Raw genomic sequence first — 17,476 nt, forward strand, 5'->3', positions numbered from 1 at the left:
TCAGTAATTGCCCTTTTATGAAGGATACCTTACCTATGCCACGTGCATCTGGCCCTGTGTCCAAGTGCTCCAAAGAGGTCACCATGTCTCCCTCAGGATTTGGGACAGCTATGGACGCCACCGTAGGGATCACTTCCTGTTGTTTCTCTGACCTCTCCTCTGTGTATATGTTGATGCCAGGGATCTTCCTATAGGAAATATACATAGTACAAAAGAGTTAAGAGGAACAGCAAAGGAATAGTAAATACATCGTTTTCTGCTTATTCCCTTCTGTAATATATCTCATAAAATATTCTGTATTTACCACCAATGAGGGAAAATGGAGTAACACTGTTTAATTTTCCTGTTTAATTTTCTAATAATTCTAGGTTTCATGGGGCAGTTACAGTACCTTTTCATTGTGGTGATAAATGTTAAACTATGAACTACTCTCATTATGTCTTGAAAAGTGACAGATTCACACACTTAACACTTTTAGTAGTAATCATTTTAAAGCTGCAATATTGAACTTTTTGGGCTACCCGACCAAATTCTCATAGTTACATAATGAGTTATAGATCTGTCATTGTCAATGAAAGCAAGTCTAAGAAGCTGGAGATCTGTTCTATGTGCGCTATTTCTATGCCTCCCGTTCTTAAGTTTTGTTTTTGTGTCTTTTACTTGTGGTTTTGTACACCAGCTTCAAACCATTTTTGTTATGGAAAACATATATTCACAGCGGTTTAGATGGCACCATGACTTGTTTTGTCACATAAATTGAAATTAGGCAAGCTATTCGAATTTTAGGAAATGGCGGTGCGATTTCTGCATAATGCACCTTTACCTTGTGGGAGAGTGTGGTCTTTTGCAATGTAATGTTTGCAATGTATGTTTCATATGGCATTGTATGTTGTCTCAGGTCTTAACTTTTCAACCATTGCTGCCATTCTGTTGAATGCCTCACTGGCTCTCTTTAGCATTTCAGAAAGGTCAACTTTCACATTGTCAGATAGATTAATATTGATAAACTGCAGAATACTGACACCCATTCAGAACTTAGAGAATTGATTAAACTGTAATTCCCAGGAATATTCAAGAGGATAGGAAAGAGAAGAGGGGCTTCGAAGAAGTTCAATTGTTAGGATTACCCTAAAGATAGTTAATTATATTTTGGCTCATTTTAGCTATTGGATTTGAGTAGTAAGATGTACAGATGAATGTTCTTAATGATTGGTGTGTGAGAATGGCCTGAATTAACAATATCACTCTCATTTGAATCAGCTTCATTAAAATGAAGTCCGGGATACTTTACCTTTTGAACTTGAAGATAACGAAAACTGCCAAACCCACAAATACTACAGACACGAGCATAATGACTGCAGCACCATTGTGCCCACTCTCACTGGTGTCCACGAGAGGAGCTTGGAAAAGAATAAAGGAGAAAAAAGGATATAGACATCAGACAAAGAGAGACATCTTTTAGTCTTTTACTTCTGGCATCAAACTCCCAGGTGCTATGAGGCTTTTTACCAGGGGTGATATCTGGTCCAAGTTTTTGACATTTTCACCACCATAGTGTAACTGAATTTGACCTTAATGATCAAAACAACATGAGTTATGTCTTTCTTATATCGTTCTCATGAAGATGTTGTGGCACTAGACTTCTCTGGGATGCTGGTTCAAATCCCAGGTGCAATATCCTGCTGTTTTGGCCTTAAAGATGCAAGCACTTAAAGATGCAGGATGATAAGTTCTCATGATTTCGTAACATATCGTACGAATTAGAATTCGTAACATATCATATGAATTAGAATTCGTAACATATCTTACAAATTGCAAAAAATAAATAAATGTAATTTTTTTGTGTGAAAATTTGTAACATATCATACAGATGACGTAATACACAATTGTGTACAATTTTCAGGGACCCATTTTGGCTCGTGAGCACTACTTTCAAAACTACTGGCTGAAATTATACAAAACCTTTGGAGCATCACATGAAAGGGATACTTCAGGATTTTGGCAATGAGGTCTTTTATCTACTTCCCCAGAGTCAGATGAACTCTTGGATACCATTTGTATATCTACTAGCATGCTAGCACAGAGGGTTCATTTGACTCTGGTGAAGTAGATAATGGGCCTCATTGCCAAAATCCTGAAGTATCCCTTTAACTTAAAGATTTGCTCAGGTGTATTGCTCTTTGACTGACCCTGTGCTAACAACATCTCAAGTATGTGTGTGTGTGTGCGTGTGTTGTCCTGGGGGTGTTGAGACTGTTTCAACAAATATGAATACCTACTGAATATTCTACTATTTTATTCTACTACATTGCATCATTCCAAAATGGCCAACATCCATAACTCTTCATTCTAATTACATAGTAGTACTGTAGGTAGGACCTTATATCTGTAACTGTCCTATAACCAGACATCAGACTATACTGTGGACACAGCAGCAGACTGGCTGACCTGGAGACAGTCGTGTGGGGTAAACGTTAACCTGAACCCCGGGCCGCAGAGTAAACTGGATGAGGTCTTGGTTCAGGGCACTTAGCAGGACCTGAGAAAGCTGTGGAGGAATAAAACACAGCTCTGGTTACCAGCACCATTTCACACTCATCAATATGTAAACTTCAGTCATGAATTGTAAATACTGCTTCGTTTTAAAGAAGGGCATGTGCTGATATGACATGGAAAGGCCTACTGTAATTCAATTCCTGTCGAAAGGCTGACCAACCAATAATAGCAATTGAAATCTTATCAGGACAAATTACCTTATGAGGCAAGAGTGAGTGACATTTGAAAAGTGTATACTGTACAGTATGTCGCTTTTCCAATTCTTTTTTTGTTTTGGATGTTTTTTCTGATTAATAATATGGTAGGCCACTATAAAATAAGTAACCTTCTCCTCCTTTTCTTTCCAATACTCTATGATTTCCCCTGCTTTTCACACCTAGATGAAGCAGTCATTTAACAAGAGACCAGAAAGCCTTCCCAAAGCCCATTTGAGTCCTTAGCCATGGCTCACTTATTCCATCTCGTTCTTTCTAAACTCTTCCCATTGGTTAAAATTAGACTGCTCTACTCTGTATGAATAATTACTTTTTATTCTAGTGGCATATCAGGGTCAGTAAATCTATTACACATTTTAATAAGCTGCACCAGACATCCCGCAAGCACTCATGCACACACGCATGGGCACACAAACATGCGCACACACCCCATGCCACTCACGACACAGGAAGACGTGCAACAGTGAACTAAGATGTATTACCCCATTGTCTGTAAGGTCTTGCCAGGTAATCAGACAGGCTGTAGATAAATACATCCCCCTAATTCCCAACTCAGGGTGCCCCACCACTAGTATCCTCTCTACGTGTGTCCTACTACATGATGCATCATTGTTAAATACCTATTATCTCAGTTTAAGGCTAACTGATCCACTGGAATTGTGTTTACTTGTTGCAACATATGCAAATATGTCTTATGCAAATATGTGCATCTGGGATTGTAACAGATGATGCAGAATAAAAGTGTCTGATGACGGACGGAAATGGATATCCATTTTACTATAAGCTTGAGCTGCTGAAATGCGGATGAAAACGTGGTGTGTTTTATCAGTTCTATAGAATGCCAAGGATTAAAGAGCTGTTAAACAATTAGAGCGCAGTGCCAACATCTTAGTCATTCTATTCAATGTGGTTCTTTTCGAAACAAACCCTTCAATATTGGAGTGAATGGTGAAGTATAGTATGTATTAGAACTATCCACTTCTCATGGTTATAATTGAGTTATGTGAAATAAATTGTGATGACGATTACAATGCAGTATTGAGATGAATGCAGGTTTTCAAGGCTGAGGTTCTACTATTTTGATGTGAAGACATTGCCCTCTAGTGGTGGGAATGTGTTCTGACATGTCATTTTGTTGCGCTTATATTCGAATAAAATAACAGTAGGCTCCACATGCACGTGTGATTAAAGCAGCAAAGAGAGAAAAACTCATTATGAGCAAATCATGAAGCCACCATGATATGAATAATATAATCAAGAGGAAATGTGTTTCTACATTGTGCTGCTAGTGATGCTGTTATTATTTGCTTGTATTGAATGTTGAGGTTGGCCTAACTTTGGCATGATTCAAGTAATGGAACTATGTAAATGAGAATAACAATAATAATAAAAAATAACTAATTCAAAAAAATGTGGATGTGTTTGACTATGAAGCCTGGTGACACATTACCTGCTCTAAATGTGTCCCTTTTCTATTCATTGTCCCCTCTGTTGGCCTTTTCTCTGGGATGATAAACAACTCTGCTGCCGTTGGCAACCCTGGGAGCACTGACACCAGAAGCTGCTCTCCATTGATCCCTGTGACCTTCAATTAAAAAGTAATTAAAAATAAATACAATTCTGGGGTCTCAGTTTCTTCTTTATTTACATAAGGTTGTGTTCTACTGTAACGCATTGCACTGCAATTAAGCATGGAAAAGGCTAAATCCACCCAGTTTTCTGCTTTAGATCTCATTTGACTAAGTACCAGTCACTGTCAAGAAATAATGCACAAATCAGCCCAAACATGCAAGTTCCATTTGACAGTCTTTGGTAAAGGGCAGGTCTTTTAAGTGCATTTGCGCTGTAACCAGAGGTCCCCTGTCACTTTCCTGGTATAAAACGTGGTAATATCTGACAAGACAAAAGGTCAAAGTGAATGTTTCCCACTGTGAGGGGTATATATAGCTCAGTGTCCGTTATGTAACCCAATGCGCTTCTTGACATCCTGCGAGAGACGAAGGGGACTGACTGGAAGCACTTTTCCTTATATGGTGTACTCTACCTGTTATTTACAATAGGCCAAATGGTTCTACATGGAACCCAATAGGTTCTACCTGGAAGCAAAAAGGGTTCTTCAAAGGGTTCTCCTATGGGGACAGCCAAAAAACCCTTTAAGGTTCTAGATTTTTCAAAGAGTGTACCATTTGCTACAAAATTGTTCGCAATGCTGTTAAAATTACTTGTGAATTAATCATCAGAGATCACCAATTAGTCACTGTAATCCCAGTAATTCACTGGTAAAAAGTGCAGTAGTAGCACTGTAGAATATTTAAAGAAGGACTCACTTGGACCATGGAGTCCTTGACCACTCTACTGATGTCCTGTCTCCATTCAGCCACAGCAGGGTTGAAGGCGTCCAGATTAGAGGAGAATGCTAAAACGTGTGACCGGAAATATTCTACAGGAAAATACAAGACATGTTAATTGCTAATGGATACCAGATAATAAGAAATAAACTGTTAATAGATCATAAGAGATATAAATTATTATAAACTGGGAGGTTTGAGCTCTGAATGCTGATTGGCTGACAGCTGTGGTATATCAGACCGTATACCAAGGGTAAGACAAAACATACATTTTTACTGCTCTAATTACATTGGTAACCAGTTTATAATAGCAATAAGGCACCTCGGGGGTTTGTGGTATATGGCCAATATACCACAGCTAAGGGCTGTATCCAGGCATTCTGTGTTGCGTAAGAACAGCCCTTAACTCCCTCGTGCCTTATTGCTTAATTAAACATTAAACATCTAAATTACTATAATGATCAAGTGGATGAACATCACAATCAATATTTTATATCACAGACCATTTACCACCTGGTTGTTAGAAACCTAGCTATAACACCTCAGTAATACAGAGATGAGTCATTTCAAAGACCTCACCATAGACTGCAACAGTTATTTTGTCTTGAAGGACAGTGTTGCCTGCTGACACTTGCACGGTGACAGTATGAGTTCCCTCCTTGTAGAAGGTGAAGGACATTCCTCCCACTAAAGTCACGACAGGCTTACAGACATAGAAAATGAATGCATACATTTTTAATACATTTCCATTTTAGTCATGTGTCACTATAGGTAGGTTTGTCCATACAACACACAATATTACAATTCATTCTGTAAATGAGGCGAGTAAGGTTCCGTAAATCTAAACAGTTTGAAGATATAGTGGAAATCTTGATTGACTGACCTCAGTGTGGTTGTTGAACCACCAGTAGTAGGTGACTGTTCCAACATAACGTGGCTTCAGGACTGTTGATAGATCCACTGCTTTATTCCTAACAACCACAGAGGGAGCTGAAAGCTGCACTTGCTCAAGTGTACCTACAACACCAAACAACAGCAAAAAAATGTGTTTTCTTTCATGGAATTGTAGTCGTTTCCTACTGCAGACACGTCATTTACAGAAAGATATTTTCAGGAAGAAATGCTGCAAAGAGCACCTGTACTGTAACTCTACAGCAAAGTCATTCTATCCGTCTTTCATTTTTAGTTTCACTTACAAGTAACATGCAGGTATAGTAAGACTCTCTCAGAGCCCAGGCTGTTGAGTGCCATAGCAGCCACTTGGTAAATGCCGACTTTACTGTAGGTATGTTTGACCCCATCCTCTATGGAGCTGATGTTAGCGTAGGATATGGCCGTCCCGTCTCCAAAGTCCACTGTTATACTTGTTGTGGAGCCATCACCCTACCAATGGAAATGCATGTTTATGGCGAGATACAGTGTGCATGTTTAACATAATAATTTAAATGCACTATTACAGTATATTGATTTCTATACCCTACACATATTCTACCTGTAGCAATACATTGTTATACAGACGTAGGATCTTAATTTCAGCCAGTTTGCTACAGCGGGAAAATATTCATGCAGCAACAGGAAATGTGAATTATTAGGTGGATCATAATTAATGGCCATTTTTGGGAAAATTTAGTTTGAAATTTCAAGGTGGAAATTACAATCTTCAGAAGCCTTTTTAAACCTCAAATACATTACAACTTTAAATGTCCTGCATTGCAGGAAGTTATCCTGCAACAGGCAGATCATATTAAGATCCTACATCTACAGTATGTAATAACTGTATGACAATGGCTACAAGTGTTACACAACAAACATCAAGGCTCTTAGATAAGGCCTATGAACCAACAAAATGTACAACATGATGCACTGCTGCTCATTTCATTCCATTGGTAGACAAATGAGTGTAGATCAATGTGTACCTAAATGTATTTTGTGCAAATGCAAATTTGTTTACAACCCTGTTCGTGAGCATTTGTCCTTTGCCAAGATAATCCATCCACCTGACAGGTATGGCATATCAAGAAGCTGATTAAACAGCATGATCATTACACAGGTGCACCTTGTGCTGGGAACATTAAAAGGCCACTCTAAAATGTGCAGTTTTGTCACACAACACAATGACACAGATGTTTCAAGTTTTGAAGGAGCGTGCAATTGGCATGCTGACAGCAGGAATGTCCACCAGAGCTGTTGCCAGAGAATTTAATGTGCATTGCTCTACCATATGCCGCCTCCAACGTCGTTGTAGAGAATTTGGCAGTACGTTCCACCGGCCTCACTACCGCAGACCATGTGTATGGTGTCATGTGGGCGTGCAGTTTGCTGTTGTCAAAGTTGTGAACACAGTGCCCCATGGTGGATGTGGGGTTATGGTACGGGCAGGCATAAACTACGGACAACGAACACAATCACATTTTATCGATGGCAATTTGAATGCACAGAGATACCGTCACGAGATCCTGAGGCCCGTTGTCGTGCCATTCATCCGCCGCCATCACCTCATGTTTCAGCATGATAATGTACAGCCCCGTGTCGCAAACATCTGTACACAATTCCTGGAAGCAGAAAATGTCCCAGTTCTTCCATGGCCTGCATACTCGCCAGACATGTCACCCATTGAGCATGTTTGGGATGCTCTGGATCGACATGTACGACAGTGTTTACAGTTCCCGTCCAATATCCAGCAACCTCGCACAGCCATTGAAGAGGAGTGGGACAACATTCAACAGGCCACAAACAACAACCTGATCAACTCTATGCGAAGGAGACGTTTTTCGCGCTGCATGAAGCAAATGGTGGTCACACCAGACACTGACTGTTTTTCTGATCCACACCCCTACCTTTTTTGTTACGGTATCTGTGACCAACAGATGCATATCTGTATTCCCAGTCATGTGATATGCATAGGTTAGGGCCTAATTTATTTATTTCAATTGACTGACTACCATACAGTGGGGCAAAAAAAGTATTTAGTCAGCCACCAATTGTGCAAGTTCTCCCACTTAAAAATATGAGAGAGGCCTGTAATTTTCATCATAGGTACACTTCAACTATGACAGACAAAATGAGAAATATAAATACTTATTTTCCACCATAATTTGCAAATAAATTTATTGAAAATCCTACAATGTGATTTTCTGGATTTTTTTTGTTGAAGTGTACCGATGATGAAAATTACAGGCCTCTCTCTTCTTTTTAAGTGGGAGAACTTGCACAATTGGTGTCTGACTAAATACTTTTTTGCCCCACTGCATATGAACTCTAACTCAGTAAAATGTTTGACATTGTTGCATGTTGCGTTTATATTTTTGTTCAGAATAGAACCTAAAAGGGTTCTTCGGCTGTCCCCATAGGAGAACCTTTGAATAACCATTTTTGGTTCCAGGTAGAAACCTTTTGGGTTCCATGTAAAAACCTGTTCTACACGGAAACCAAAAGTGTTCTCCTATGGGGAGAGCTGAAGAAGCCTCTTGGAACCTTTCTTCTATGAGTGTAGCTTTTAATAGTTTGATAAGATCTCTAAGAAATATGCCAGACCATTACCTCCTCCAGAAACACCAGGAGGGTCACGTTGTCCCCCAGGGTGGCTGTGAGTGTTCCCTCACTGGTGACCAGCTGCAGACCTCTGGGGGCCTGGTGGAGACACCTCTGCCTCCTAAGGCGGTACTTCCCAAGGGTTCCCGCAGTGCAGTTATTGGACAGAGCCTTACGGTATCTACAACATACACACATACAGACATAAATAACTAGACAACCTGTACTCCCCCTTAAATACATACGAAGAAATAAAACAAGGAAATACTCTGTCTACTTCACTGAATTATGTTAAATGGAGAAGGATTTACCATACCCTGTAGTGTTTAGGAAGCTGTCTCCGGTGGTGCAGTCTCTGGACACGGAGGATGGAGCAAACCAGAAGGCAGCAGTGCATCCTCCATCACTCTGCCTCTCAAAGCCAAAATCACTGTTTGGGGTGGGTGAGAAAAATCAATAAGCTACAGGTCGTGGTCAGTAATATGGATGAAGTATAGAAAGTGAATGTCTGTTTTCAAAATTCATTTGTTTTATTTCCTTGATTTTTAACACCAATCATTACTTAGCTTGATATACTATTCTGTTTGATGTGTTCGTCATCAATATCACCATAAGAAATTAAAATGTCTATATACACTACATGAAAAAGTAAGTGGACACCTGCTCGTTAAACATCTCATTGCAAAACCATGGGCATTAACATGGAGGTCCCTCCTTTGCTGCTATAACAGCCTCCACTCTTCTGGGAAGACTCTCCACTATATGTTGGAATGTTGCCGCGGGGATATGCTTCAATTCAGCCACAAGAGCATTAGTGAGGTCGTGCACTGATGTTGGACGATTAGGCCTGGCTCGCAGTCGGCGTTCCAATTCATCCCAAGTGTGTTCGATGGGGTTGATGTCAGGGCTCTGTGCAGACCAGTCAAATTCTTCCACACTGATCTCAACAAACCATTTCCGTATGGACCTCGCTTTGTGCACGGGGGAATTGTAGTGTTCTATTGGCAACTCCAAACCCAGATTCAGATGGTGAAGCGTGACTCATCACTCCAGGGAACGTGTTTCCACTGCTCCAGAGTCCAATGGCGGCGAGCTTTACACCACTCCAGCCAACGCTTGGCATTGTGCATGGTGAACTTAGGCTTGTGTGTGGCTGCTCTGCCATGGAAGCCCATTTCATGAAGCTCCCGAAGAAAACTTGTTGCGCTGACTTTGCTTCCAGAGGCAGTTTGGAAGTCGGTAGTGAGTGTTACAACTGAAGACAGATGATTTTTACACGCTACAGCACTCGGCGGTCCCGTTCTGTGAGCTTGTGTGGCCTACCACTTCGTGGCTGAGCCGTTGTTGCTCCACTTCACAATAACACCACTTGCAGTTGTCAGCTCTAGCAGGGCAGTACTTGATGAATTGACCTGTTGGAATGGTGGCATCCTATGACAGTGCACAAGTTGAAAGTCACTGAGTCACAGTAAGGCCATTCCACTGCCATTGTTTGTCTATGGAGATTGCATGGCTGTGTGCTCGATTTTATACACCTGTCAGCAACAGGGGTGGCTGAAATAGCCGAATCCACCAACTGTTAAACAGTATATATAGTGTATGTTTACTGGCTTTGGAACACTGTAAGAAAATGTTACATAAACAAATATCGTATAAAATTGATTGATGGGCAGATGTCAGATGTCAGTGTTAGCTGGAATTAAAAGGTTTGCTCCAGTAAACAAATGACAGCATATTGATGAGTGGAGTGCAGACCCTTCATCAAGACACACAAACATCCACACACACATACACCACTTCAAATACTGACATTCAAGCACACTCAACATCCTGAGACCTTTCTACATGCATAAGCCTCCCCTATTTTGTGGGTGGAATGGATTCTACTTTACTGAATATGGGCTCACTGAGACCATCATCAGGTAATGGAGGTGCATTGTTTGTATCTGAAAACCTGTTTATACCTGGAGCTAAATGCGTCCTTCGTCCTGATCTTGTCCTTATCTTGTCTGTTTACACTTACACTGAGTGAAAAAAACATTAAGAACACCTGCTCTTTCCATGACAGACTGACCAGGTGAATCCAGGGGAAATTGCAATTTTTTTGTTTGTTGAAATAATGGAAATATTGCATTTCCGTATTCATTTCCATAAGTATTCAGACCCTTTACTCAGTACTTTGTTGAAGCACCTTAGGCGGCAATTACAGCATTGATTCTTCTTGGGTATGATACTACAAGCTTGGCACACCTGTATTTGGGGAGTTTATCCCATTATTCTCAGCAGATCCTCTCAAGCTCTGTCAGGTTCGATGGGGAGCATTGCAGCACAGCTAATTTCAGGTCTCTCCAGAGATGTTTGATCAGGTTCAAAACTTTAAAGTTCTGTGAGAATAACCATCAGGTTCTTGGTAAACTCCCCGACCAAGGCCCTCCCCCGGGCTCTGACTGGGCCACTCAAAGACATTAAGAGACTTGTGCCGAAGCCACTCCTGCGTTGTCTTGGCTGTGTGCTTAGGGTCGTTGTCCTGTTGGAAGGTGAACCTTCACCCCAGTCTGAGGACCTGAGTGCTCTGGAGCAGGTTTTCATCAAGGATCTCTCTGTACTTTGCTCTGTTCCTCTTTCCCTCGATCCTGACTAGTCTCCCAGTCCCTGCCACTGAAAAACATCCCCACAGCATGATGCTCCCATCAACATGCTTCACCTTAGGGATGGTACCAGGTTTTCTCCAGATGTGACACTTGGCATTCAGGCCAGGCCAAAGAGTTCAATCTTCGTTTCATCAGACCAGAGAATCTTGTTTCCTATGGTCTGAGAGTCCTTTAGGTGTCTTTTGGCAAACTCCAAGCGGGCTGTCATGTGACTTTTACTGAGGAGTGGCTTCCGTCTGGCCACTTGGTGGAGTGCTACAGAGATGGTTGTATTTCTGGAAGGTTCTCCCATCTCCACGGACAAACTTTAGAGTTCTGTGAGCATGACCATCAGGTTCTTGGTAAACTCCCTGACCAAGGCCCTTCTCCCCTGATTGCTCAGTTTGTCCAGGAGTCCAGCTCTAGGAAGAGTCTTGGTGGTTCCAAACTTCTTCCATTTAAGAATGATGGAGGCCACTATGTTCTTGGGGACCTTCAATGCTGCTGAAATGTTTTGGTACCCTGCCCCAGATCTGTGCCTCGACACAATGCTGTCTCGGAACTCTACAGACAATTCCTACAACCTCATGGCTTGGTTTTTGCTCTGACATTCACTGTCAACTGTGGGACCTTACACAGACAGGTGTGTGCCTTTCCAAATCATGTCCAATTGACTTTACCACAGGTGGACTCCAATCAAGTTGAAGAAACATCTCAAGGATGATCAATGGAAACAGGATGCACCTGAGCTCAATTTTGAATCTCATAGCAAAGGGTCTGAATACTTATGTAAATAAGGTATTTATGTTTTTTATGTTTAATAAATTTGCTAACATTTCTAAAAACCTGTTTTTTGCTTTGTCATTATGGGGTATTTTGTGTAGATTGCTTAGGATTTTTTTTATTTAATCCATTTTAGAATAAGGCTATAACTTTAAAAAATGTGGAAAAAGTCAAGGGGTCTGAATACTTTCCGAACGCACTGTAATGAAGGAAGTCACAAACTTCCAGTGTTTAGTGTTCAGCTCGATACCTGCTGCCGTGGACAGAAATCTGTCTCTGGTGAGAACAGCATTTGTTCCTTGTTAAAGATTACTGATTAAGTTGTTATTCATTTGGTCCGTTTTTCGTCATTATACAGCATTTATGCAGCTCATTTTTATGCCATCTCTGTTACTATTGTTAGATTTTACTGTCATTATTAGCTGATTAGTGTCAGTGGCGTTATTTTGGCTAAACCTAGGGTATGGCATTCTTTGGAAATTGAAGCTAATTTACTGCATTTCTACACATTTAAAAAACCTAAAATGCTATTTGGAGAACAGCGAAAACAAAACTGACCCCAGCCATTACTTATATCATGGCAATATTAGGTTTAAAGGTCTGTGGAATGGCATATACAATGTCAACCACAGCTCAACCTCATCATAAATTCACAAATTTACTTGTGGAAAGCTGCATACAGCCCAACATGAAATAGATGCATAATACACGCTATCAAGTCACAAAAAGGCTGACTTCTGATGCTGACATCCATAGACGGCAAGTGAGTTTCAAGTTTGGGGAAGCTATTTTGACACCATAAAACTGCACCTTTATAATAAAGGATTACATGCATCTATCATCGCATTTGCAGACTAATGTAAGGTAGGCTACTATTCCTAATGTGATGCGTAGATTGCTTAGTCAGAATTTAGGCTAATAATGTGACTCAATCACTGTTAGCAAAACAGACCGTTTTGAACAACGAATGTGTTAGCGCATTGTGACAGTGTAGGCCTAATCAGGGTTTATAGCAGGGTTCCCCCAACCCTCTCCTCGCTCAATTGGGTGTTGAGAATTCTAGAGACAAATTCTTCTTTTTTTAGCAATAGCCATTTACTTTCTAAACAAATGTTTTCCTACGATTGTATTTGGAAATATTGCGATAGGCCAATTTAACTACTTTTCACTGACAGCTGCTACTCATAAGATATTTAATAGGCTATTTGCCGCACGTTCTGCCCAAATTTCTAATGATCCTCTGGAGCCAAATCATTCTCTTTGGTGTAGTATTTTAAATTATAACGTATGAGTAACGTAAACTAACCCCATTCCGTAGAAAAGGGCGGAACCGCAACATTCAAACGAGGATACATAGAAAACTAATGAGACTGTAGCGACTGTGTTGACTTCAAAATCGGGGGTGTGAACTAGGTTTCTATTCAAGCGTTGATCGACATGGTAATGACTCTATAGTATTGGAGAAAAGTTGAATAAACGGACCCTCCGTTACATCGTGGCTTGTCATGTTGTAACGTACAGCACGCATAAAGCTACTATTTCTGTCTTACAATCTCTCTCCACCAGGTGTAGCACTTCTCTTATCCTTTAAAAACAAGAAATGGACAGTGACGGGGGTAAGAGGGGGGATACCTAGTCATTTTTTGCGTCATCATTGCATGCGATCATCATTCTCAAAGCCGGTGTTTACTTCTAAGATCACTTTAGCACCGCCCTAAAAACCCAAACCTTCAAATAGGTATGTAATGACACATTATATAAACTCTTTATAGTGTTTTATTTACATGTTGGACAGATCGAGTGAAAAAAAGCAATTTTCCCACACGACATCTCTCCTTTTCACTATCACATATTAGTTTCACTTCCCCACCCGCCATTTTTTTTAAGATCCGACAGGGCTCATTGCCTGCTTGAATCATGCAGAAACGGGCAGCATTTAGGTCATGTAATTTATTCTGTTGGAAAGGGGAGAAATTGTGCTTTACAATGGTATTGACATTACAGTTGATCTGGAAGTATTACATTTTTGGGGCGCTAAAATAAGGGTAATTGTACGGACCAAGGCGAGGTATACATGAATTTACGTTAATTATATAGCAATTTTTGTCAAATATAATTACATTTACTTTACGGGAAGCTTATCTTCTCCTAGCCTATTGGACATGCTGCCTATGTTGACATCGATGTGAAAGTAACTAGTGTATAAAACAGCTGGCTATGAAGCTTAAAGGAAAAATCCACTCAAAACCACTTGGTTCTTTAATTTACAGTGTTAAATAACACTAATATTTCCGAATAATATGTTTTTGTGAACAAATGTTTCATTTTGGCATTATAATAACGTTGGTTGCAACATGGAAAATCTTTGCGGAAACCTGTTAAGTAGCTAGCTATTTAGCCAACCAGCCAATCCATAGAGAGAGCATTGAATTGCTAGCTAGGTAGCTAGCTAGCAAACATAGCTACATACAATAATACCAAATACAATATCAGCATGTAAAGTAGCTAGTTAGCTGTAAATTCACCTTAACAAACTGCACAATCAATTTAGGAGTCTACAATCTCACCATGTTCAACCTGCAGATTGATGTGCCTCACAGAGTGGAGTCTGACATTCGCAATGGCTGATATACTTTTGAGGAGAAGGGAAACGCTGTCCATGCTATGTCAATGGGCCGTGCGGTTCATTCTGGGTGATTCTGGGACAAGGAGTGCACTCCTTCAAATAGCGAATACAAGTCTTTTGTGCACCAGTTCAAAAACCCAACATTATCAAGAAATTTGTCAATAAGAAGTACAACATTACAAGTCTTTTCTGAGATGTGAGATAACTGTAATATAACTGTAATATCGTTATATTATATCGTAATATTGAGATAACTGTAATATCGTATAGCTTTGGGAATTGTGACATTACGTACTTTTGAGGAATATAGGCACGTTTCTCGATATGTACACTGACTTTGAGAAGGGATTGCATGATGATTAGCTTAGCAACCGCATGACAACATGAAAGTGATTGGTCGACAGTCTGCTGAGTGGGGCGTTATACGTTCCTAAATTCATTGGATTCCTATCTCCTTTCTATAATATCTCAGACAATGGCACCATGCAATGCACCCTGGACTAAAAAGGCAGACAAATAGGAAAGATGTGCTATACCCTCTGTTAAATTGCACTATTCTCAAGGTAGGAATGTAACAAAAATATGATCAATCGCTCATTCGAGAGAAGACAACCTCCCTTATGTTATGACATCGGCCAGTATTGAAATCTGACATGTATGATAGAAGTTTTCGCGACCTAAAACTCGTATTCCTATTAACCGCCAGTGTAGTGAGAGCAACTTTAAAGAAGCTCGTCAAAGGTAAGGCATTAATTATATTTTTATTTCTGTGTTTTGTGTCGCGCCGGCAGGGTTGAAATATGCTTTCTCTCTTTGTTTATGGAGGTCCTATCCTCAGATAATAACATTGTTTGCTTTCGCCGAAAACCCTTTTTGAAATCTGACATGTTGGCTGGATTCACAACAAGTGTAACTCTAATTTGCATGTGTGATTTAATGAAAGTTTGATTTTTATAGTAATTTATTTGAATTTGGCGCTCTGCATTTTCCCTGGCTTTTGGCCAGGTAGGACGCTAGCGTCTCACATATCCCAGAGAAGTTAACTGAGGAACTGCTAACGCTTTCTAACACAATCTACATATCTACAGATGTAGGATCTTAATTTGATGCAAACTTTTAGTGTATTTGATTTTTAAAAAGACTTCTAAAGTTTGTAATTTTCACGTTGACATTTCAGACTTAGATTTACCCTAACAAAAAACTGTTCATTAAGTATAATCCACATAATAATTCACATGTCCTGTTACCGCAGGATTATTTTCCTGCTGAATTAATATTTAAATCATTATTCTACATCTGTACACATAGTCACACCAGTCACGATTTCAAGAGGCACCATCCTCTACTTCATGCTCCTTTAGAGCTGGATTGAGTAATCACGCAAAGATATGGAAAGCAGCACGTATGGACACACCTGGCCCATCTGTGCGGCCCTGTATTCTGAGAAAGAGACATTCCCCAGTACACCTGACTGACTACGCAGTTGAATACCTCGCTCACCAAGATCAATGCCTAGCCTCAATACAGGCACTGCTCTGACAAGGACGATGGAGTAGTCGAGCAGATATACTAACAAAGAGCAGTGTGCCCAGCTTCAGATCTAGTGCCCACTCGGTGAGCCAATTCCCAGGCCTTTCTAACCTCCAAGCAGCTATGTTGGAGGAGAAAATAAAGCTTGTGGAGCGTCAGCTGGATGAAAATCACAGTGCCGACATGGATTGTGAAGGATTAGACTCCCAGGCCAGAAAAGCTCAGCAGTAAAGGGAACAAAATCTGTGGCTACAGGAGAAAGCATAAATAAAATAGAGAATGAACTAGAGCTATTCAAGCTCTCCACATCTTTCCTTAACGATGAAGAGGAAGATGATGATACCTCCAGGAGCACCTCTCCAGCACTATCTGACGGGTCCCTCCACACACCTTGTGACAACTTTGTGCCTTTCCCACAGGCACCACAGGCAGCACAGGAACCTCAGGCAGAACAGGCACCACAGGTAGCACAGCAAGACACCAACCTAGAGGAAAGTTGAGCCTACGGTGACTCACCTCCACTTCTCCCTGCCTATCCATGGTAACCTGGACCAGCAACTGGTTATTCACCCCGCTCCAGCATGGTTCCGCAACCTGCCCCACGACCTGGTATGAAACAGCTAATTGCCTCATTATACAGCATCTCAAAGTCATCGTTGCCCCATTTTGAGAGCGGAAGAGAGAGTGACTCAGAACAGCTACGAGCTCAGATTTGTTTCCCATGTCAACCCGCTCTTGAGCAAGATGCCACAGGACTACAGAGATTCATTTGTGGAGTACAGTTTTGACCACGGTATCGGACAGGCCAAATGTACGCCTTACCTGACTTGACAGCTAGGATCCAGAAGAAGTCCAAGGCTAAGCATATATCAAGCAGAGATGTGGCCCTCTACCAATGTGACAGTTAAGAATGACCAACGTGCCTCCACTAGACCAAAGGAGAGAGCCGCTTCAATCCTTAACATCAGTGAATATCCAAGCTCCTAGGAGCCTGCTCAAGCCAAGACCCCTTCCAAACCCTAGCCATTCTCTCGTCACTATGACAACACATAACAAAACCTCATCTCATGTCCAGAGTCCAAGAAGTTGAACACAGGACAGATCGTTAAATGGATAAAGCATAAACAATGGTGCTGGAAATGTGGACAACCCCATAAACCTGATGCTTGTACCCTCGAACGACCCAGCCATGCAACTAGCAGCACCAAACGATCTTTCACGATTCCTTCCATCAAAACCAGAAGAGCGTTCTTATGG

At 40.8% G+C, this 17,476-nt stretch overlaps 1 protein-coding gene across 1 annotated transcript in view; it reads right to left on the reverse strand.

The window, feature by feature from the left end:
• Window positions 1–17,476, reverse strand: part of LOC110529136 (VPS10 domain-containing receptor SorCS1) — a 54,685-nt gene that overhangs the window by 6,713 nt on the left and 30,496 nt on the right. Inside the window, exons 17-26 of the mRNA XM_021611274.3 lie at window positions 8,967–9,080; window positions 8,660–8,831; window positions 6,316–6,502; window positions 6,003–6,136; window positions 5,699–5,822; window positions 5,099–5,211; window positions 4,222–4,356; window positions 2,449–2,548; window positions 1,292–1,400; window positions 34–188 (exon numbers count right to left, since the gene is read on the reverse strand). Of these exons, the coding sequence (XP_021466949.3) occupies window positions 34–188; window positions 1,292–1,400; window positions 2,449–2,548; window positions 4,222–4,356; window positions 5,099–5,211; window positions 5,699–5,822; window positions 6,003–6,136; window positions 6,316–6,502; window positions 8,660–8,831; window positions 8,967–9,080 (1,343 nt within the window). The remainder of the gene's footprint in view (window positions 1–33; window positions 189–1,291; window positions 1,401–2,448; window positions 2,549–4,221; window positions 4,357–5,098; window positions 5,212–5,698; window positions 5,823–6,002; window positions 6,137–6,315; window positions 6,503–8,659; window positions 8,832–8,966; window positions 9,081–17,476) is intronic.

Source organism: Oncorhynchus mykiss, chromosome 1, assembly GCF_057628025.1.
Source record: "Oncorhynchus mykiss isolate SJ-2025 chromosome 1, ASM5762802v1, whole genome shotgun sequence".
Taxonomy (NCBI): domain Eukaryota; kingdom Metazoa; phylum Chordata; class Actinopteri; order Salmoniformes; family Salmonidae; genus Oncorhynchus; species Oncorhynchus mykiss.